At 39.9% G+C, this 21,895-nt stretch overlaps 1 protein-coding gene across 1 annotated transcript; it reads left to right on the top strand.

The window, feature by feature from the left end:
* The first annotated feature begins 2,692 nt into the window (after positions 1-2,692).
* Positions 2,693-18,741, top strand: alkal2b (ALK and LTK ligand 2b). Its single transcript, XM_067583106.1, has 6 exons — positions 2,693-3,356; positions 4,340-4,590; positions 11,485-11,538; positions 12,319-12,399; positions 13,866-13,951; positions 18,007-18,741. The coding sequence occupies exons 2-5, from the start codon at positions 4,350-4,352 to the stop codon at positions 13,928-13,930; spliced, it is 441 nt and encodes a 146-aa protein (XP_067439207.1). The 5' UTR covers positions 2,693-3,356; positions 4,340-4,349; the 3' UTR covers positions 13,931-13,951; positions 18,007-18,741.
* Positions 18,742-21,895: the final 3,154 nt, after the last annotated feature.

The raw sequence follows: 21,895 nt of genomic DNA, 5'->3' as shown, positions 1-21,895 counted from the left end.
GTTGTACTATGTTGTCTCTATCTGTGTTTTTAACTCTGTCAAGTATTTTACTGTTAATTTAATAAATGTTACTGCTGTGTTTTAGAGTCATGTTACTGTGTTTAATGCTACCAGTGTGCAAAACACATGCTTATCTTTTCTTGTCCAGGTGCTGAGTCCAAAAAACAGACCTCTGCACCTGATCGGGGCTCAAAACACAGACTTCATACACAGCTCGATTAACCTCCTACTCTAGAGGTGACATGATTAGTTGATTGATCGATTGACAGAAAGTAATATTTGCTAGTTGTACAATTTTCCATGATAGTAAACTCAACATCTTTGTGTTTCTGACTGTTGGTTGGACATTTTTTTTTTTACATGTTTTACAGTAAGTAATCAATAGATTATCAATGAAAATAATAGTTGGTTGCAGCGTTACAGTACTCTTGTGATGGAATAATACGAACTGTACCTCAGTTTTCTGTGTTCAGTTTTTGATAGAACACAACTTTACAACAATTGAGCTCAATATAAACTATGAAAGTCTTCAAACAGAGACTGCCTTCAAGACCAGGACCACAAGATGATGGACCTGTCAGAGTTCACATCAATCAATTTTATTTGTCACATGCAGTCATTTTTAGGCACAATCACAAAGAAATGCAGTCTCATCAGTTCCTTCAAATTGTGCAGTAAAAAAAGATTAAATAAGTAATTATTCTAGTCTACTATTCTAGATCCTAGTTGCCTGAGGGTAGAAGCTCCTCCTGAGCCTCTCAGTGCTGGCCTGCTGTATCTGTACCTTCTTCCCAACCACAGCAGAGATAAGAGGCTGTTATCCGGGTGGTTGGGATCTTCAATGATTCTCCTAGACTTATTCTTGCAGTGCCTGGTGTAAATATCTTTAGACAGGGTATAGCTCTGCCTATTGTATGTTCAGCTGAATGACCCACTCTTTACAGGGCCTTGCAGTCCTGCACGGTGCTGTTTCCGTACCAGGCAGTGATGTTCCCGGTCAGGACACTCTTGGTGCTGCAGGAGTAGAAATTCCTCAGTATTTGAGAGGATACCCGGAATTTCCTTAATCATCTGAGGTGAAACAGTCTCTGCCTTCCCTTTCTCACCACTGAGTCAGTATGCAGTGCCCAGTTTAGGCCCTGGGTGATGTGGACACCAATGTACTTGAAGCTGTCCACCCTCTCCAATGTTGATATTAAGGGGGGCATAGTCCCATCCCTGCTTCTTCCCAAAGTCCACTGTCAGCTCCTTAGCATTGCTGATGTTCAGGAGTAAATTGTTGTCCTGACCATAGACTGTAAAAAATAATGGACGTCACCACTTTGACGTTACTCATTGGTTTGTGGACTCCCATTTTGAAGCCTCAAGTTTGCATTTTGACTGTCATCATCTTGGAGTTTTGGAGCCAGAAGTGACCTTATGGATGGAGCAGACCCTAACACTAGCTGCTAGCTGCTATCTTGGTTAGCACGGTGCATTTACAGTCTATGGTTAACTGTGATAATGCTAGAGCTAATGCTAATTTTCACTAGCGACAAACAGGCCTATTTATTTACCAGGAAAAAACTGAACATCTGACTCCTTAGAGGGTTGTGTTAAGGATGAGGGTACAAGAGCTGTGTCCACCTACCATCACCACCTGGGGTCTGCCTGTCAGGAAGGTAAGGATCCACATGCACAGTGAGGTGTTTAATCCCAGGTCCTTGAGCTTTGTGACGAGCCTGGATGAAACTAAGGTGTTAAACGCTGAACTGTAGTCAATGAACAGTAATCTCACATAGCTCCCTTTCTTGTCCAGGTGAGATAGGGTGGTGTGGAGGATGTGTGCTATGGCGTCTTCCATTGATTGGTTGGGATGGAAGGGAAACTGTAGTGGATCCAGTGTGCAGGGTAGTGGGGACCAGATTTAATCCTTGACCAGCCGTTCAAAGCACTTCATCACTACAGAGGTGAGTGCCACTGGGCATTAGTCATTCAGGCAGATTAATCAGATTATGCAGAGCCAGATGATGTGGAGTAAACCCGGGGTTTTGGGGGCTACTGGGCAGTTACCTGCTTTGTCAAGTTGGTTTATCCAGGCAGATATGGAACAGCATTTATAGACAGTTTCCTCTCAAAGATAACTTTAACTTTCCTATGAGGCCCTCTCAGACCCCTGAGTCTTTCTGAAGAGTCTCAAACCCCAAATAACCTCTGAAATCTCCTACAGGAGTTCTACCGCCCTCATCAGTCTCCTCAAAGTCCACTGAAACCTCAGGTGCTCCTGTGGTTTAGCAGTTAAGATACAGACTGTGAACTGCAACACTTCCTGCCATGTCTGCACTATCCTTATCTGATTAAGTCATAAAATACATCAAAAATATTGTAAGAAAAATAAAAGACCCCCTAAACAATGCTTGAAACCTCCTCAGGAACCAGGGGTAGATGTGCACCTCCAGAGTCACTGTGGTGCAATCAGTGGTGAGCACTGTTGGCTCACAGCAAGAAGATCCATTTATTTATTATATTTTACAGTATTTATCTTGTTTTATTTTATTTGTTGTTGTGGCTCAAGAAAAGTGATTGCAGACAAGTTCTATGTAATCTGCAACCTACAAATCCAGAATTATGAAGAGAAGAGAAGAAGAGGAGACAGAGGTGGTAAAAATAAGTTTTATGTCTATCCACTAAGAGGGAGTGGTGCACCGCTGAGAGCAACACTGATCTGTCAAACTCTCAGTTGTAGTGTTTGTGTGTGTATGTGTGTGCGTGCGTGCACGTCAGGAATCCACTTGCGCGTGCACGCGCGCACCTCCCTCCTTCTCCTCCTCCTCCTCCTCCTCCTGTATTTCCTGTATTGAGTTGTGCGTGTGCAGAGAAGAGAAGGAGGATTATTTCCACAGAGGAAGGAAGAGGAGAAGGAGCGCGCGGCGCAGGCAGACCTGATCAACCTGATCGATAGAAGTGATTAAAGATTAACGTCCCGGAGCTCCAGCTTGTCTCCATCTGTCAGGACAGCCCCGCACTCCTCTGTGACATGACTCTGTCCGGCTCTGTATCGGCTGCTGCGGGACAAACCGGCTGATGATGATGATGAAAGTGCTTCCTCCGCTCCACGCGCTCCACTGCCGACCCGCGCCGGTCTAAGATGCCACCGGGCCCCGGCGCTCGGCACGCGGCTCGGACCCAGAGTAACCCGGGATAATAAGACACAGAAAAAAAGACACAAAAGCATTTTTAAAAAGCGGAAATCAAACACCTGGGGGAGTCACCCCGCCGGGACGTGCCGGGAGGGAGAACCCGGGATTAGTGAGCCGTGCGCCGGGGAGCTGAGGCGCACTGAGCCGCGCAAAGAGCCGCAGAGAGGAGAGAGAGAGGTAACTTTGACTTTCAGTGGCAGTTTGTTTACAGAGAAAAAAAGTTTATTACGCTTATAGAACTTCATGGAAACTTCGATTATTTTACCAACAAGTTCTGACAAAATGAATTTTAATCCAAACTGCAACTTTAAACGATTTTGCTTTGAATTTAAAGTTAAATCAACTGTTTTTGTTCTCAAAGTGTTAGTAGATGAAGAAATGTAAACCAGACACGTTACATGTTGTTATCTGTTGTTTGCATGCATACCATCTCTGAGATAAAAAAAAAAAAAAAAATCCTGCAGGAAACACAAAAAGGAATCTTTGAGTTGTCTGTAATCTCCAAATCTTTTCCAATAAGTTCCTTTTCTAAAAACTGTGTAATTTGTTGCTAATTATAGACAAAATATGACCGCCTTTGAAAGAAAAAGTCTCTTTTATGAATTATTTTATTATTAACACAAGAAACAGATTTTTTAAAAAGCTTTTTGTTTAAGTTTTGGAGCAAAAACAATTAAATCTTTGTCAAATTGAGTTTATTTCGGTTCAGTTTCTAAAACAGAAATGCATTCAGTTGCTAAAATGTGAAAGAAAAAAACTCATCTCACACTGGAGCTTTTGATCAAAACACACGATGGTGTTTCCCCAGCAGATGGTGTTTCCCCGGTTTTTATGGAAGTGCATCTTTCTTTTGTTGAACACTTAGAGGACTTCTCGTTCATGTTTGGAGACAGCAAATAATGTCACCTCAAGGTCCATTTAGCAGCCTCTTGAGTAGAGAAGACCATGTGATATGCTCGTGAGCTCCGGCTACTCAACACACCTTGTGGTGAGATAATTTGTTGTTTCCAAGGTGAAGAGTGAACGTTTATCCCTCAGAAAGAGACGAGTTAAATGTCCAGTTCATTCAATTTCAAATCAATCAATCAATCAATCAATCAATCAATCGTCTTGATGACGAAAATGTCAGATATAAGAACTTTGGTCACGTGTCTCTGCAGGTCTGCAGGGATGCTGGTCCCGCGGCTCCCGGTCCTGTCTGCGCTGCTCGTCCTGCTGCTGGCCGCGGGTCGCTGCACGGCGGCCGCCCTGCTCCGGAGTTCCAGCACCCGGGCGGACGGGCGTCTGGACGGTCGCAGCGTCCTGGAGCTGGTCGGCCGGTACTCTAAGGCGAGAGCCGAGACGGCGGCGGGGCTCACCGGGCACGGAGTTAAAGCCCCGGAGAGAAAGAGCAGGTCCAGCCACGGACTGGGTCAGTACTGCAAATACTAAATACCACAAATACTAAAAATACTACACTCAGTGCGGTCTGATAAAAGCTTGTAAAGAGTGAGGTATCTTTATCACATTGTGGTCTGCGGTCAGTCTTTTATCTATAGAGTAATTCATGAGTCAACATTACGAATGAATGAACACATGAATTCATGATCGGTGTGTTTGGTGCAGAAGAGAAAGAAGAAGAAATGATGCAACTCTGTGTCCCTTTCAGCCTGTTTCTGAACTCCTGGGAACTTTTTGTTGTTTAGATCAGAGAGATGATGAAGTCCACTTCAGTGCATTTACAGTCCGCTCCATTAGTGCAGCCGGCTGATGCCAAACCAGCAGAGCAGCTTTCACCCTCAGAGACGTTGGATAGTTTAGGAGATTTATGTATGATTTTAAACATGTCATGACCTTCATTTAGCAACAAAAAATCTGGAGTTCTGCTCACATTAAATCATATTTAATACATCCTGAACAAATAACTGAGTCGATAAGTAAGCTCATTCATGTTTAGTGTTTTTTAAGTGTTTATAGCCTCTTAAACTCTGCTGTTCTTTGTTTGCTCAAACTCACTGAAACTTAACTTTGAATTCTAGTAGAACCCAAAGTTTCCAGAGATACTTTTGTCAAATTGGAAAATTGGTGGAATTTGTGATTTTCAGTCAGTGAAAAGTGCATAAAACACAACATTTATTATTCAAATCAAGGAGGTTAAGAAAGTCTGCACAGTCTGAAATCTTTTTCCTCAACAAACTGTAGTTTTGGGTTTTAGAATATTATATTTCCATCTTATTTTTCTTATTTTTAAACCCTGAACATAAGACGAATGGTGGAAAGTCATGTTATTCTGGCCTCTACAATGAGAAAGTGTTACCGTGTTACTGCATTTCTTAATAAATGACAACAGAGACCATGTTGCAGTTGCTGCATTAACCTCTTAAACTCTTTATTGGTGACATTTATGGTTTTCAAGATCAAGAGTTTAAGACGTTAATCGTGCAACTTCCTTTCGTCTTTCCTTATGAAATGCAGTACCACAGTAGTCCTTTCTCAGTGTAGAGGTATAACAATATGAAAATGTGATGGAAATATTATATTCTAATACTTCACAATGAAAACTTCACAACTCAACTCAACTTTATTTATATAGCACCTTTCATACAAATATACAGCCCAAAGTGCTTCACAACACAACACAGACAAACAAAAATAAATAAATAAATGCAGAAACAGTCAAAAATAAATACATTTTTGCAAGACTTAAAATTACAGCAGTACAATAATAATGTTTTGAAAATAGAATAAAATAGAATAAAACTCAATAAAATAAACACCAGGGATAAAATGATATAAAACCAATGAATAAAATTTAAAAATGAAAGCTTTAGCATTACTCCAAAGTAAAAGTGAAAGCCAGATTTAAAAGATGGGTCTTTAATTTCACAAAAACAGAGAGAGATCTTTCCATTCTAACATCCAGAGGCAGCGTCTTCCATAAAAACAGAAGGCAGCCTCAGTGGTACTTTTATGGGGCACATGAGGAACATTTAAAAGACCTTAGTGATCTGGCCGGAAAATAAAATGAAAGAAAATGTATAGAGGAGTGAGGTTATTCAAAGTTTTATAAACCAGTAAAAGAACTTTAAAATCAGTTCTGACAGATACGGGTAGCCAGAGCAGTGTCTTAAGCAATGGGGTGATCTGTTTTAGTTAAGACTCTGAACGAGTTGTCGTTTTCTTATAGACTTTTTAGGTAATTCAGTAAAAGGGAATTACAATAGTCTAAACAGCTAGTCATAAAAGCCTGAATGAACATTTCAGCATCTCTCTGAGTTAAAAAATCTCTGACTTTGGCAATATTTCTGTGATGAAAAAAGGGTGTTTTTGTGATGTGTGTTTTAATCTGTTTGCTAAGACCACCAAGCATTGATTGCAGTTTTTCTCTTGCTGCTTTGTGTCCTATTAAAATAACTTTTTCCTCATTTAATTTAATAAGGTTTTTACCCATCCATTCATTAATGTCAGTGAGACAGGAGAGCATGAAGTGCATTGGGGTCATTTGATGATACAGAGATGTACAATTGTGTGTCATCAGCATAAAGATGATAATTGACGTGGTGATGGGTAATAATGTTTCCAAGTGGGAGCATATATAATGAAAACCAAATTGGGCCGAGAATGCTTCCTTGAGGAACACCATATTCAATACCATGAGTCTCTGATACATAACAGTCTACCAGTCAGAGGGACCCATCCATTCCTCAAGTCTGTTCATTAAAATTTCGTGGTTGATTGTGACGAATGCTGCATTGAGGTCTAAGAGAAGAAGGACAGTCACACTGTTTGCATCCACAATAATTCTCAGGTCATTTACAACTTTTAGTAGTGCTATATCTGCGCTGTGGTTGGCTCGAAAACCAGATTGGAGCTTGTCTGTAATGCTGTTGTTGGTTAGATAAACAAGTAGTTGATTAAAAACCGTTTTCTCTAAAAGTTTACCAAGGAAAGGTAGAATAGAAATGAGTCTGTCATTGTTTAGCTCTGAGTAATCTAGATTGGATTTCTTGAGGAGAGGTTTTACCATTGAAGTCTTTAAAGCTGTGAGGAAGACGCCTACATTAAGAGAGGAGTTTTTTGTACTTTTTACTTGGGAGAGGCTTTGGAAACAGGATTTAAACAGCTTGGTTGTGTCTAGAACACAAGTGGAAGACTTCATCCTGCTAATAACTTCACACAGTATTTGGAGCATGTTGAGAAAAAAGAGCCAAAATAAGCTGAGATTTCAGATTGTGCAGACTTTCTTAACCTCTTAAAATCCTGACAATCAATATTCTGTTTTATGCACCTTTCACCATCATTTTGAGTGAAAGTCACAAATTACACCAATTTTCCGATTCCACAAACGTGTCTTTGGGTTCTATACTAGAATAGAGTCAATGATTGATCCAGCAGAGGTTAAATCTGTTGCATAATATAAAATAGCATATTAAAACATTAGAAACTTAAAGGCACAATCCAAATACATATAAACCAGACTAAAAATGTGTCCCAAATCCAGACTTCACACTGATCCTGAGCAGGTTTTGAATCTGGAGTGCTTCAGTAAACTCAAAACATTTAGTAGATTTGGTGACAGAATTCAAACATTGTGTGTTTCGTTTGAACAAAAAAGGCCTTTAAACTAAACCTTTAAATTAGTTTTACTTGTTATAAATGAGAAAATATTAAAAAGAAATGTATTAGAGTACTCTTTATGTAAAAATATACAATTTACAAATACCCCAAATTGGTTTTGTTTATGCACGATGATACTGAAACATTCCTTGTATTTCTTCAGTAAATATGTTCTTAAGACGGACAGATTTTAAAGCCGTCTGAGGCGAATCTGTGAGTTTGGGGAGACATAAATAAAAGTGACTTACATGTGGCAGCTGACTTTCACTCTGCAGAGGTAATCAGAAGAAATCTCACAGTGCACATTCTTCTTTTTCTTCTTTTCCCTCTTTGTAATTTTATTTTCCAGCAGACTTCTGGATCACATTAACAAAGAAACTCTGCTGGGCAGGAGGTTTATTTTGTCTTCCTGTTTGCCTCGACTCACCAAAGCTTCATTTAATGTAAACGAACATCATGTTGAGTTGTGATGGAATTGAAAGGTTTGCTGTCCAAGGTACTGAACCTGAGACCACCAGCGATGTCAGAACTGTCTGAGGTCCTGATGGTCGCTGATATGACGGGTTTCAGTCACATGTCAGAGTGGATATTTAACTGTTTCACTGCTGAACGTTGAATATTTTAAGTGTACTTTGGTCTGCAGTTAGTGTTGTCATATTGCTCCACATGAAGGGCAGAAGACTTTAAAGGAGATGTTGAGGAAGCAGGTCAGCAGGCAGGAGTATGTGCAAAAAAAGCTGTTTATTCAAGGGGAAATATTCCGCTTTTTTGTGGTTTTCTGTTATTTATATCCTGTTCTGATGTCGGATGTTAAACGTGGTCAAAATTCCAAAACTTGAGGTGAACATATGTATAAATGTTGCCTGCAAGTCAAAAGTCAGGGCTTCAACCTACAGCTTTTTTCTACCTTGCTGACGAGCTGATGTCAGCTCATCTGTCTGTTCTGTAGCCTTGGTTGCTAAGGTGGTTGCTAAGGTGTTTCCATGTGTTGTTCAAGTTGTTTACTCTCATATTTCAGATCTGATTCAGCTCCAACATGTATGTGGGAGAAGTTCACATTTGGAGTAAAGAAGGAGAAAAAGAAGTGAAATCCTGCAACTATAGTTCGTTTACGTAGCCTCCGGAGCCGGAGGAAGCTTCCTGAAGCTGACCAATCAGAACAGAGTGGGCTCATCGGGAGGGGGGCCTTAAAGAGACAGGAGCTAAAACGGCCTGTTTCAGACAGAGGCTGAACTGAGGGGCTGCATAAAGGACCAGTAGAAGATAAATAAGGAGTTTTTAACTGGAAATCATGCAAAGATATTCCAGTAGAGCCCCAGAATATAAATATATAAAGCTGGAAATGTGCAGAATATGTCGTCTGTAAACTGAAGGACTGAAGAGCCTTGTGACTGGCCTTTTACCTGCTCAGGTTACCACAGAGTGAACTGGGCTGACACAAAGTTTTCAACGCAAATGGAACATCATAATTAAAGGATTTCTCTGTTCCTGCTGACAATCATTATTTATCTATGATCACACAGCACAACCATGAGTGAACTTAATTATACAGAAAGTCATTTTACTACAGAACAGGTTTACCCTCTTACCTCAACAGATCCTAGTGACTCACTACTTATTGCACCTGATGATGCACACCTGTTGTCACTGTATCTGATTAAGCAGATGTATCTGTGCCACGAAGCGAGATTAGTTATTCAGAGGATATTTGGTTCTAAACAGACGGTAACTTTGGAAGATATCGACTGGATTGATCTGACTGAGGTTGCTGTAAACTCATTTTAGCTTCAGTTGAACTTTTGAAGAGGGCTGTGGATTTTGTCCCTAATTTCTTACAGTGTAGTCGCATTCAGGGTCAGTATAGAGAGTAGGAATTGTTACAACAACCAAAACACATTCACACATACGTCTTATATTAAACCTGCAGTGCCAAACTTTTGTCTCATCCTTCCAGCGGTGAGAGTAATTACACAAACACTGTCGACATCGTCACTGCAGAACCCTGATGGTTTTAACGTGAGCCGGTCCCCGCCCTGGTGATGCAACGCCATTGGTGCGCACCGAGGACAGTCCGACCTGGTTGACAGTCGCAAACCAATCATTGCTTGTTGACATAAAACCCATCACTACGGTGCGCCAGCGCGGGAAAGTCGCCACAGACACCGGATTAAAAACTCTGTATACCGTGAAATACAGAGAGTTTTATCTATCGGTGATCGGATTGATCAGCGTTGTGTGAACTCGTTTGGCTTGAATGTAACAGACGTTCATCGATATGTAAAAGTCTTGCTCTCCATCTTTAATAATAATAACTTTATTTGTACAGAACCTTTTATGCAAAGATGAAGCTCAAAGTGCTTCAAAAAACATGATTAAAAAACGATGTTAGGCCCAAAAACAAAAATGAAATTACCAATAAACAAAATGTTTGATAGAAATACAATAAAACAATGCAATTGGGAGAAAATGATATACTGTAAATTGCAAATATAAAGGTTGGATAACATTCAAATTCAAAGACAAAAAGAAGAGTCTTCAAGGGAAAAACAGGGAATAGCCTCAGCAGATTTCTTGTGGGAAACATGAAGAACATCTAAATGACGGTCGCAGGTTATTTAAGGATTTATGAACAAGCAAAAGAGCTTGTTCGTGTAAATGGTTGAAGTCATTGTGGCTTGTATGGCGTCTTTGACCTTCTTTACGTCGCCTTCGGTCTGATTTAAGAACAGTTTTCAAACTCCTGCAGGCTGAGAAAGCTGCTGTGTTTTAAAACAACAGCACTGTTGTACAAACTCTGCATTATCATCATCATCATCATCATCATCATCTTCCCCCTTGTTCCTCCTATGTTACGAGTTTGACCTTCAGGAGTTTTATTTCTCATACATTGCTTTTTTTTTTTTAAAAATCCGTCATCTGAACGTGAAAATATTTCTGGTTGTGAAAGTGAAGCTTCTGGATTGTTCCCACATGAGCACAAACAGCCCTTTAATTCACACAGAGAGTCGCTGAAAGAGGTTAAGAGTTTTATTATTATATATACAGAGTGGTGGAAGAAGTATTCAGATCCTTTACTTAAGTAAAGTTATCAATACAGCAATGTAAAAATACTCCAAATCCTGCTGGATCAGTCATTATGGTTCAAAGTCATCGAAACAGAACTTTAAAATTCTAGTAGAGAATTTCCAAAAATACTCAATTGGAAAATTGGTTTAATTTGTGAATTTCCCCCGAAATGTTGGTGAAAGGTGTTTTTAAAACAGAACATTCATTGTGAAAATCAAGAGTTTAAGAGGTTAAATGAATGGAAAATAAATAAACAACACTCTGCTAAACACACTAAAGCTACAAATACAAAACAGATTTTCTTATTAATCAGACATTTTCCAAATACTCATATAGAGCAAAAGTGTTTTCATAATTTCCTCAATAAGTTCTAGTTGTAACACAAAGGACAAAACAAGTAAAATGCATTTAATTCTGTTCTTCATCACTAACATAACATCCTGTTTCTAAATGTAACAGTAAGATGAAGCATCACAGCTCATCTTTCAATTTCACATCATTCTCACTTAATTTTGTCTTATTACAAACATCATTCAACTATTTTTCTTTTCAACGTCTGGAAAACAAACCAGTATCAACTTCTTTCAGATTCACCACTTCCATGTGCAATTTTCTCATCGGAGGTTTTCTGTGTTTCTTTCAGAGGGTCAACCCAGAGATCCACGACACAAGGAGAAGTTCATCAGACACCTGACAGGTACGAACACCTGATCGGTGACGTATATGAAGGATATGCAGTGCATTTATCAAACATAAACATGTGCATTATTCTAAATAACAGCAGTTTCAAGATACGTGTCAGTTTTTTCCATTAAGATTTCTTCAACAACAATCAGCCACTTCTTTATCAAGAAGTCCTTTTAACAGCTTTTTTACTGGCTATCAACAGCATCTCAACCTATTGAACTTTCTTCAGGGAAATTACAAAACTAGAGACCCATATGACTCATAGGTATCTTTATATGCTGGTATTTGTTGTAGCATATTAGATAAAAATTGTGCCACAGACCTTCATTGTTGTCCAGAAGCTATTAAAAACACGTCAGTGAGTCACACCGCTGCACTGGGTGACACGTTCCTTCATTATGAAGAGTTTAAACAAACTTAAGTGACCAAATATGATATATCAGGCTTTAGATACACACACAATACAAAAGATTTGTTGACAAGAAGAAAAATGTAGGAAATAACCAGTATAAATTGATATGAAAACATCTGGTTGAGGGTGTGTATTTATTGATTAATGGATTATTGTGGGAGTGGAGATAAGGCACCTGGAACTACAATGAATGAGATTATAAAAACAGAACAAAGCGTACACACAGATTTATAAAGCTGACAAACAGAGGGCCTTTTAGATTTGTCCGGTTTTGTGCGTACACACAGTTTTATGCATCTGCAGTATGTAACCGCTAACTTTTCAGCCGTGCGGTTATCTGACAATAACCTTAAAAGTGTGTTTTCATTCTGTCTTTAGGTCCTCTTTCCTTCAACCCAAAGTGCAGGAAACATTTCAACAGACTGTACCACAACACCAGGGACTGCACAATACCTGCCTGTGAGTACATGCACACACACACACACACACACACACACACACAATCAGGTTGCCGGTTCGATTCCCATCTATGTTATCATGTCGTGTTGCTGCAAGAGTTTGTTTGAGATCAAAAACAGGATAAGACTTGTTTTAACACACACGTACGTAAATATACACACACACACACACACTGTCTCTCCAAGATAAACACTGAGCTACATGCATGATTTAAGATCATAAGAGCTGCTGCTGTTCTGACACGATCACACAGATAACATATGGTAAAGTGTATGTGTGTGTGTGTGTGTTGTGGCCTGTTCATGCAGGATTGTTTCAGTTAACATGAATGTAGCAGCAAGAAGGTTCAAACATGTCCTGTTGTTGTTTACAAAATAAAAAATAGTTTAGTTAACTCATGTACTTGGAACTTTGCTCGATTTTAGGAGACTTTAATCTCACTAGATCTGATATTTGTATCAACATCTCTGCAGCTGAAGAAACGCTGAATTGTCCTCTTTTTAAATATTTAAATAAAATTTGTATTTTCTTGAACATTTATGATGTGTCAGTGTGTAATGTGTTGGTCGTGGCTCATAGTGATGAACCTACAGTGAATTATCAGCGACTCTGCAGCTCCTCTCGGCTTTACGGAGCTTTATAGTGAGTTTCAGCTGATTGTTTATCTGTCAGGCTGCAACTTTACTGTTCTGGTTCAATCTCAGCGTCTCATAGCGTCGTTTTCAGAGAAAAAGCTATAAAAAGCAGCTGTACACTACCTGCTAACAGACACAGTTAGCTGTAGACTAGCTGGTGAACATAGTGGAGCATTTAGCAGCTAAAGAGCCAGATATTTCCCTCAGGAGTTGGTGGAGAGTAAAAACAGAGCTAAGAGAGAGTGAATATTGGACTCACATTCACCAGGTGGACAGAAACACGACTCCACATGAATGATAATGTTGCTCCGTAACTGCTGGATGTGGAAATAACTGCAACTGTTTGTTAACGAGGTCAACAAATCAACTTAAAAGCCTCTATAACTATGGCAGTAGAAATCCTTTAAAAAACCTAGAAAATAAGAATAAAATCAGTCGTGGACGAAGTATTCAGACCCTTTAATTAAGAAAAGTAACAATACAACAGTGTAAAAATATATATAATAATATATACATTATTAATAAGAATAACTTTTGTGTTGCTAGGTTATGAATCTGCACCAAAATCAACTTATTAACATTTACAACGCAGAGTTTAAGAACCTTTTTAATGTTTTATTAACTTTTATCATTGCAGGTGATTAACGAGCTTTTTCTAATGTCTTATTAGAACCTTATAACTTGAAAACCCTTAATTAAGGACGTATTGACATCAGTAAAGGGTCTCGTTTCTCACTTTCTAATAACACATTGGGTCTGCAGTTATGAATCGATCAGATTTTGAATAAAGTGTTGTTTCATCTCTGATAAACTCGTTTGTTCTTTCCGCAGATTATAAACGATGTGCTCGTCTGCTGACTCGATTGGCCAACAGCCCTCGCTGTATAGAGAGATAAACAGACCAAGACAGACAAACGGTAAGTTTATATATACAGATGAAATATACGTCTTGAACAAAGTGCAGTCATTTCCAGGAACTGTTGTGGACTGTAATCAGATATTCTTCATAAAGCTTTATAAAGTACAAAGGTCAGAACAGGTAAAACATGTTAATGAACGCAGCTTGAGGCCTAAAAGTCTGATGATAGAAAGTTTGGGGTTTTTCCGTCCTTAAAAGGATTCTTTGAGAAAAATGTCAAAATATTTGTTGTTTGTGTTTCTGTGTGCTGCCAGTCACACTGCAGAGGAACCGTTCTACATGTTTCCCTAAAACGGAACATTAACATCGATATCTGATATCATCCAGAGCGCAAGGCGCCACTGGCAGCGAGAAGCCATCTCAAAGGAAACCAAAGAAGAAGAGCAAGAACAGCCGAAACACAATGTGACGATTGTTCCATCAAAAATTTATAACTAGAACCCGAAAAACTCTGGTTTTAAAGACGAGTTCAGACAGAGGTTACCACAAAATGACCCCGACAGAGAGAACCGACCAGACAGAACCACAGAGACAAAGGTCTTGTCCGCACTATTACATTTTCCCCTATGTTTTGGCCTCTCATCCACATGCAAACTGCATTTTAGGCACATGCCCATTGTTGCTTTGTGTAATGAGCATGTGTCTGAAACAACAACTACCGCCAAAGGAAAATATGCTCACTACGCATGCTGAGAATGTTCTTCTCTGGTATTTGATGTGTTGTTGATGTAGACTTTATTGCCACCTACTGGCCCGGCATGCTTGTTTGATCGTTTTCATCGTTTTTGCGTTCTTGTGTGTACGGAGATATTTCTTAAAACGAAGGTCACGTGGACAGCTTTTCTTTTTTTTCAACAGGAGGGGAAAATATCTGTTTAGAAAAATATTCATATACGTGTGGTCAAGGCCTGAGGAACCAGGAGAACCAGGAGAACACAGAGTCTGTAGAACAATTTGAACCTGTAGGGCAGAGAAGCTCTAGAGTTTGTAGAGTCTATAGAATCCATAGGACATAGAACCTGGAGAGCATAGACTGTAGAATGTGTGGAGTGTTAAGTCGGACAAACCAATAGAGCGTCTGTTGAATATGTAGAGCCTCAAGTCTATAAAACACCTAGAATCTTGAGCAGCCTACATAGCAGCTGATGCAGCCTACATACAGCCTGTAGTCAGTAGAACCAGAGTCTCTATAACATATAGAACTTGTAGAACCCAGGGTCTGTTTGACCTGTATGCTAAAAAGAATATGACCTGTAGAACCAGGCAAACCCATGAGCTCTAAGTCTTTGGAACTTGTAGACTCTGAATAATTCTTAGACTAGAACACAGTTAATAGAACATAGAGACTGTAGTACTTCTATATTTGTAAAGTCTTTAGAGCCTAGGGTCAGTGGAGCATGTAGAGCAGAGTCTGTAGAGTCTGTAGAACGTAGAATGGAACATTTAGAACATACAGACTCTAAGTCTGAGGACCTTTAGACTTTGTAGGATTCAAGAGCTTGTACAACCTGTGTTTCTTTTAAAAACCATAGTCAGCAGAACTCACAGAACCTGCAGTCTGTAGAACCTGTACTGCATCCTCAAAGACTTTTAGAGTAGAGCTGCATTATGGGAAATGTAGTATCCAATGTTTTTGGACTAAAAGTCAGAATATCACAGCTTCTGCTTCTTTGATGTCTTAGTTTAAGCTCTCTTTTGTGAATCCCCTGACTGTATGGAAATATAAGACTAAACTGTGGCCTTTAACCTCCCCTCTTCTGTGTTGTTCTTCTTCAAGTTGTAACAATTGATGATGATGATGATGATGATGATGATAATACATTTCATTTGTACTATTTGGCCTATATTACCCGGCGCCCCTGTGAGGGCCCCATGGTGCTGAGCTTAATACTGGGGGCCCAGAGGAGCAAGCTGCTGGCAGATCTGAGAGTGCGGGTGGAGGTTTGTGGTGTGATCAGTTCATGGCCGTTGATGGATTTCTATGAGAGTAACAGGACTTTATAGTCAATCCTGAAGGAAACAGGGAGCAAGTTCATATTTTTGCACTCTCATCAGGATCCTGGCAGCGCTGCTGTGAATGTCTGGAGCGTCTGGATGCTCCCACCAGAGATCCCTGTGAAGAGCACATCGCAGTAGTCCAGTCTTGAGGAGATAAAAGCATGGATAAGTTTCTCTGCATCTGGTAGAAAGAGCTTTTGCATAGATGTCTTATATGGTCATCAAAAGTCCTAACACCCGGATTAGTGACTGAGGAGGAAAGGGGGATGTCCTGGCCAACAAAGGTGAGATGATGTATGGGGGATGACTGAATGTGGTGTGGAGTGCCAATAAGGAGAGCTTCAGTTTTTCTGCTGTTTAACTGGAGGAAATGTGTGCTCATCCAGGCCTTTATCTCCTTAAGACAGGTGCTGAGGTGTGGCATGGCTGCAGAAGGGCTTGGGGCAGTTTTGATGTACAGCTGGGTATCATCAGCATAGCAATGAAAAGACATCCCATGTCTACTGATGACACATCCAAGGGGGGGGGGGGGGCATATAGAGGGTAAACAGGATGTAGAGTGTAAACGGGATGTAGAGGGTAAACAGGATGTAGAGTGTAAACGGGACGTAGAGGGAAACCAGCATGTAGAGGGGAAATAGGATGTAAAGGGTAAACAGGACATAGAGGGTAAACAGAATGTAGGGGGTAAACAGGATGTAGAGGGTAAACAGGATGTAGAGGGTAAACAGGATGTAGAGGGTTAACAGGGTTAAACAGGAAGTAGAGGGTAAACAGGATGGGGCCAAGGACCGATCCTTGCGGAACACCACAGGTGACAGGTAGCAATCCTTCCAGTGAGACATACTCAGTCCTACCAGAAAGGTAGGACTGAAACAACTTAAGTATAGAATCTGACAGCCCACTGCTGGTGTGGAGGCTCATGAAAGGATAGTGTGACACAATGTCAAATGCAGCGCTCAGGTCAAGGAGAATCAGGAGAGAAGGGGAACCTGCATCAGGTGCCATCAGCAGGTCATTCATAAACCTGAGCAGAGCTGTTTCGGTGCTGTGTGCTGAACGAAAACCTGACTTGTTGTTCTGTTTAAGGTGGTCCTGAAGATCAGAAGCAACCACCTTCTCCAACACCTTAGACAGGAAAGGGGGGTTGGAGCTGGCAAGAACTTCTGGGTCCAGGGTGGGCTTCTTGAGTAGGAGCCAGATGACTGCAATCTTGATGGCAGATGGGAAACTACCACTTTGAATAGAGAGGGTGACAGTTTGGGTGATCAGGAGGGCTAAGAATGAGGATGTATGATTTTAGCAGAGCTGTGGGAATGAAGTCCAGTGCACAAGTTCAGGGTTTCATCTTTCTGAGGATTTCCTCGAGTCCTCGATGACAGGAGGAGGCAGAGAGGAAGAGCTCAACATCAGAGAGTGGATTTTGTTGACCTCGGCTCTGAAAAAGTCAATGAAACTGTTACATCGCTCTTCTGTAGCCTCAATAGGGGAACATGATTGTGGCTTCAAGAGATGTTTTATGGTGGACAAAAGATGCTCAGGGTTGCCAGGACTGTTATTGATTTGGTTGGAGTAAAACTGTGACCAAGCATCTCTGAGGGATGTTGAGTAACTCCTTTGATGTTCACGAAAGGCCAATTTATGGACAGCGAGCCCGGAGCGTCTAAAGCGTCATTCCAGGACACGTCCAGCTGTTTTTATTTTCCACAGGTCATGAGTAAACCAGGGAGCAGAGCGTGAAAAATTGACTTTACTACAGTTCCCTCACCGTGGCTCGCTGCAGCTGCTCTTAAATTCAGCTGCTGTGTTCCAGCAGCACTGATGTTCCTACACAGCTCCCAATTTAAATCTGCCGTACATTAAAAATCTGTCAGGGATATTTTTCAGAGCAGCAAACACTCCTCCACACTCTGAGCGAGAACTGTTGGAATGTTTATGTTGTATTTTAACCCACTGAAGGCTCGGCAGCTCGGTTTCGTTTTAAGTTTTAACCTCCTCTTAAAGGAATGGTTCAGTATGTTTGATTGAGCTATTCTGTCTCTTTTCATTCAACAGCCTCCGGACAGAGAGTGTTGCCAAGACAACCAGGAGGGCGGGGCATCCTAACAAGGCTCATCCACTGACGAGCAGCAGAAGTTCTGCGGCCAATAGAAACTCTTCCAAGGCGTTGCTGTCATCGCCTGCAGCCAATGAGCTCAACTAACGACGATCAACAACCAGCGATCAGAATGCGCTCTATTCTATTCTACTCTATTCTATTCTATTCTATTCTATTCTTATCTGTCTGTCACTTAAACCAGAGAGAGAAGCTCAGATAAACACGAAGCTGCTACCTAAATGTTTTCTATTGATCTTTGAACATAAAAAAAGGAGAAATAAAAGGTTTGATAAGAGATTCGTTAGTGTCAAACACAACTTTCCCGTTACATGAAATCAACTTCTGTTTCCATAAGTTGTCATCACGTTTAATTTCATTTGCTTTAGTTTGGTTTTATTCTGTCATGAAACAACCTACATGTGACACACTTTTAGCTAACAAACAAAATCACAGAGATTTAAACCATAAACATAAAACGAACACGTGAAACAGGATAAAAAACAGTACAAGCTTTAGAAACATTCCTATGAAAGTCTTTGTTTTATACACTTGTTGTGTGCAAGCAGCAGAAATATGACGCAGATCTGATTATTAACCTCAAGTTTAAAATTTGTGCAAATCCATCCATCGAAGCTCCAAAGCTGCAGCCTGAGCCAAGATCTGACGCCTGAACACAACACGGTGCATTTAAAGTTCACTTGGAAAAACAGGATGAAGAAGTACTCGACTCAGGTCTTCTAGATTTGACTTCTCTCAGTTGGACTTCATTCAACTTTACTTGATTCAAATAGCTCTTTTACAACTTTTTACAGTTTGAATCATTTTTATTTGATTCATCTTTTACTCATTTTAACTTAAGGAAAACATTATTTATTCTTTCTTCTGCCTTTCTGATTTCTCCATCTGATCTCACCTCTCTTCTACTGGACTCTACTCTCCTCTCAAACTCTACTTTTCTCTCCTCTGCCTATGAATCCGGTCTACACAACAGGACTCACCTCACCTGCTGTTTTCTACTGGACTCTACTCATCTGAAGGAAAACTTATCTTCGCGTTCTCACGTTCAGACTGATGAAAAAATGGATTTCTGCTTTCTTCTTTTGAATGAGCCTTCCTCTGATGATTGTGAGGTAATTCCACTGGTTTCTAGTGGAGCTGCAGGATTTATTTTCTGGAAAACGACAAGCTGAAACAAGATGGATCGCTGATTTTTCCTTTGGAAAGTAACGCAGGTTTCATCTTTCTCTTTCCTGGGACCGAATATCTTCTTCTCGTCTCGCAGGACAACAGTGTTTCTTTAATTTTTTTTGTCTTGTTTTGGAATATGGACGCCTAAACAATGTTTTACGTGCCATTTGAAGCTGTCGGAGGAAATAAATGGACAAACTCTGATTGGACTTTGTTGCCTTTTGCAGGACAGAAAAAATCTGAGATGCTGAATGTGTTTAATGTTACATGATGTATAATAACAACAGTGATAATTATAATAATATTCTAGTATATTTATATTGTTTAAGCTGCCGCCCCGTGTGCAATATGTACATACTGAAAAAGGAATAAAGACACCAGTTTGATACAGATTTTTTCCTAATCAAGATTTTTTATTTTTGTTTGTTCATCTTCTTCATTTTCCAGATCTCTTGGTTCACCAGACAAACTGCAAACTTAAAGGCAATTCTGATGATATGATGGAAGTTTTTGATTCATCAAAATAACAACAGTCTGACATCACAGGTACCCAGTGTTGATTTTTGCCCAACAGTCCAGCTCTGTTTGTGGATAATTCCAGTTTATCACAACTTATCGTCATAGTTTCATCCATCATTTCTATCAGTAATAATGAGCAAACGTTTTCTGCCAACCTCGAAAAGGTAAACAAACGCTCAACCTCCACACCCAGCAGAGGAAGACGTACTCAGATCCTTTACTGCAGTAAAAGTACTAATACAGCAGTGTGAAAATACTCCATTACAAGTAAAAGTTCTGCATGAAAAATCCTACTACAGTTAAAGTACATAAGTATTATGAGCTTGATGTAGTTAAAGTATTGCAGTAAAAGTACATAAGTATTATGAGCTTGATGTAGTTAAAGTATTGCAGTAAAAGTACATAAGTATTATGAGCTTGATGTAGTTAAAGTATTGCAGTAAAAGTAGTGGTTTGGTCCCTCTGACTGATATATTATTATATATGACATCATTAGATTATTAATAGTGAAGCATCAGTGTTAGAGCAGCATGTTACTGTTGTAGCTGCTGGAGGCGGAGCTAGTTTACACTACTTTATATACAGTTAGCTAGTTTAGTCCAGTGGTTCCCAACCTAGGGGTCGGGCCCCTCCAAAGGGTCAGCAGATAAATCTGAGGGGTCGTGAGATGATTAATGGGAGATTAATGGGAAAGTAACTAAAGCTTTCAAATAAATGTAGTGGAGTAGAAAGTACAATATTTCCCTCTGAAATGTAGCGGAGTGGAAGTATAAAGTAGCATCACATGGAAATACTCAAGTAAAGTATTTAAATACAGTACTTGAGTAAATGTACTTAGATACTTTCCACCTCTGTCCACTTCATTACATAGAGGACGCTCTACTTCCTGCGATGGCGCTGAATTTAAATCTGAGGTGCAGAATCATCCAGTGTGGAGGTAATTCCTGAGGTTCTGGGTCGAGTCTTTAGGAAAAAATATCAGAGAAATGTCCTGGAAAATGTCAAATGTTGGAACCGTGTTTTAGTTTGAATTAACCCAGAATTCACTGCCAATTGGTCAAAAAGAAGACAGCTTTGTGCATCTGATGTCTGGTTAGATACAGAGCAGAGTCAGAGACCCTGGATGTGATCTCAGACAGAAGCTCACAGTGCAGCGTCTGTTTGTCTCTGACAGGGTGAACCACATAGCAGCTCTGTTGACTTTGGCTGCCGCTGCACAGTTTCAGGTTTAAAGTGAACGTTTCCTCTCTGCTGATTAACTCTTCAAATCCACAGAACTTTTTTTTTTAATGTTTAACTGATATGAAGATATGTTGAGAAAATGTGTACAATATGATTCTTCTTGTATTCTTTGAGATACATTATTTGATTGAAGAGTGCAGCCTTAAAACATGTGGTGTTTTAGGTGACATTAAATCCTGCGTTTTAAAGATTAGGAGCAAATTTAAGCTGAAAAAGTCTAAAAACAGTCTTTTATTGATTGTTTGGTGATAATTTCTGTAGAAAAGAATAACGTCTACAGGGATTTTCTTTTAACTAACTCTAGGTAATGATCTGTCTGTCTGTCTGTCTTTGGCTCGATGAGCCCAAAATATCGCTTACAGCCATTTATAGTAATTAGGCAAACTGTAAAAAAGGTGTGTGTGTGTGTGTATGTGTGTGTGAGAGTTGTTGCCAAAACTGCAGCAGAGCTGGTCGGACTGCAAACTCAAACACATAATGTGTCGAGTTGAATCAGCTTCAGTTTCTTCTTTGTCTACAGTTTTACCTCAGACTGTGTATAAAGACGGACGCAGCGAGGTGTGACGTCATACAGTTAGCTAGTTTAGTCCAGTGGTTCCCAACCTAGGGATCGGGCCCCTCCAAAGGGTCAGCAGATAAATCTGAGGGGTCATGAGATGATTAATGGGAGATTAATGGGAAAGTAACTAAAGCTTTCAAATAAATGTAGTGGAGTAGAAAGTACAATATTTCCCTATATAAAGTATAAAGTAGCATCACATGGAAATACTCAAGTAAAGTACAAGTACCTTAAACTGTACTTAAGTGCAGTACTTGAGTAAATGTACTTAATGTTACTTTCCACCACTGCTTCAGGACTTTATAAGAGTTACAAGATGAATCTGAGGGACTGTGAGA

The sequence above is a fragment of the Thunnus thynnus genome, chromosome 24, assembly GCF_963924715.1.
Source record: "Thunnus thynnus chromosome 24, fThuThy2.1, whole genome shotgun sequence".
Taxonomy (NCBI): Eukaryota; Metazoa; Chordata; class Actinopteri; order Scombriformes; family Scombridae; genus Thunnus; species Thunnus thynnus.
Note: the sequence above shows the minus strand (reverse complement) of the source record. Positions and strands in the feature narration are given on the sequence as shown.

Coding starts and splice junctions, on each gene's coding strand:
- alkal2b (XM_067583106.1), top strand. CDS start 4,350: ATGCTGGTCCCGCGGCTCCCGGTCCTGTCTGCGCTGCTCGTCCTGCTG. Junction 4,591..11,484: donor CAGGTCCAGCCACGGACTGG/GTCAGTACTGCA, acceptor TGTTTCTTTCAG/AGGGTCAACCCAGAGATCCA. Junction 12,400..13,865: donor GGACTGCACAATACCTGCCT/GTGAGTACATGC, acceptor TTCTTTCCGCAG/ATTATAAACGATGTGCTCGT.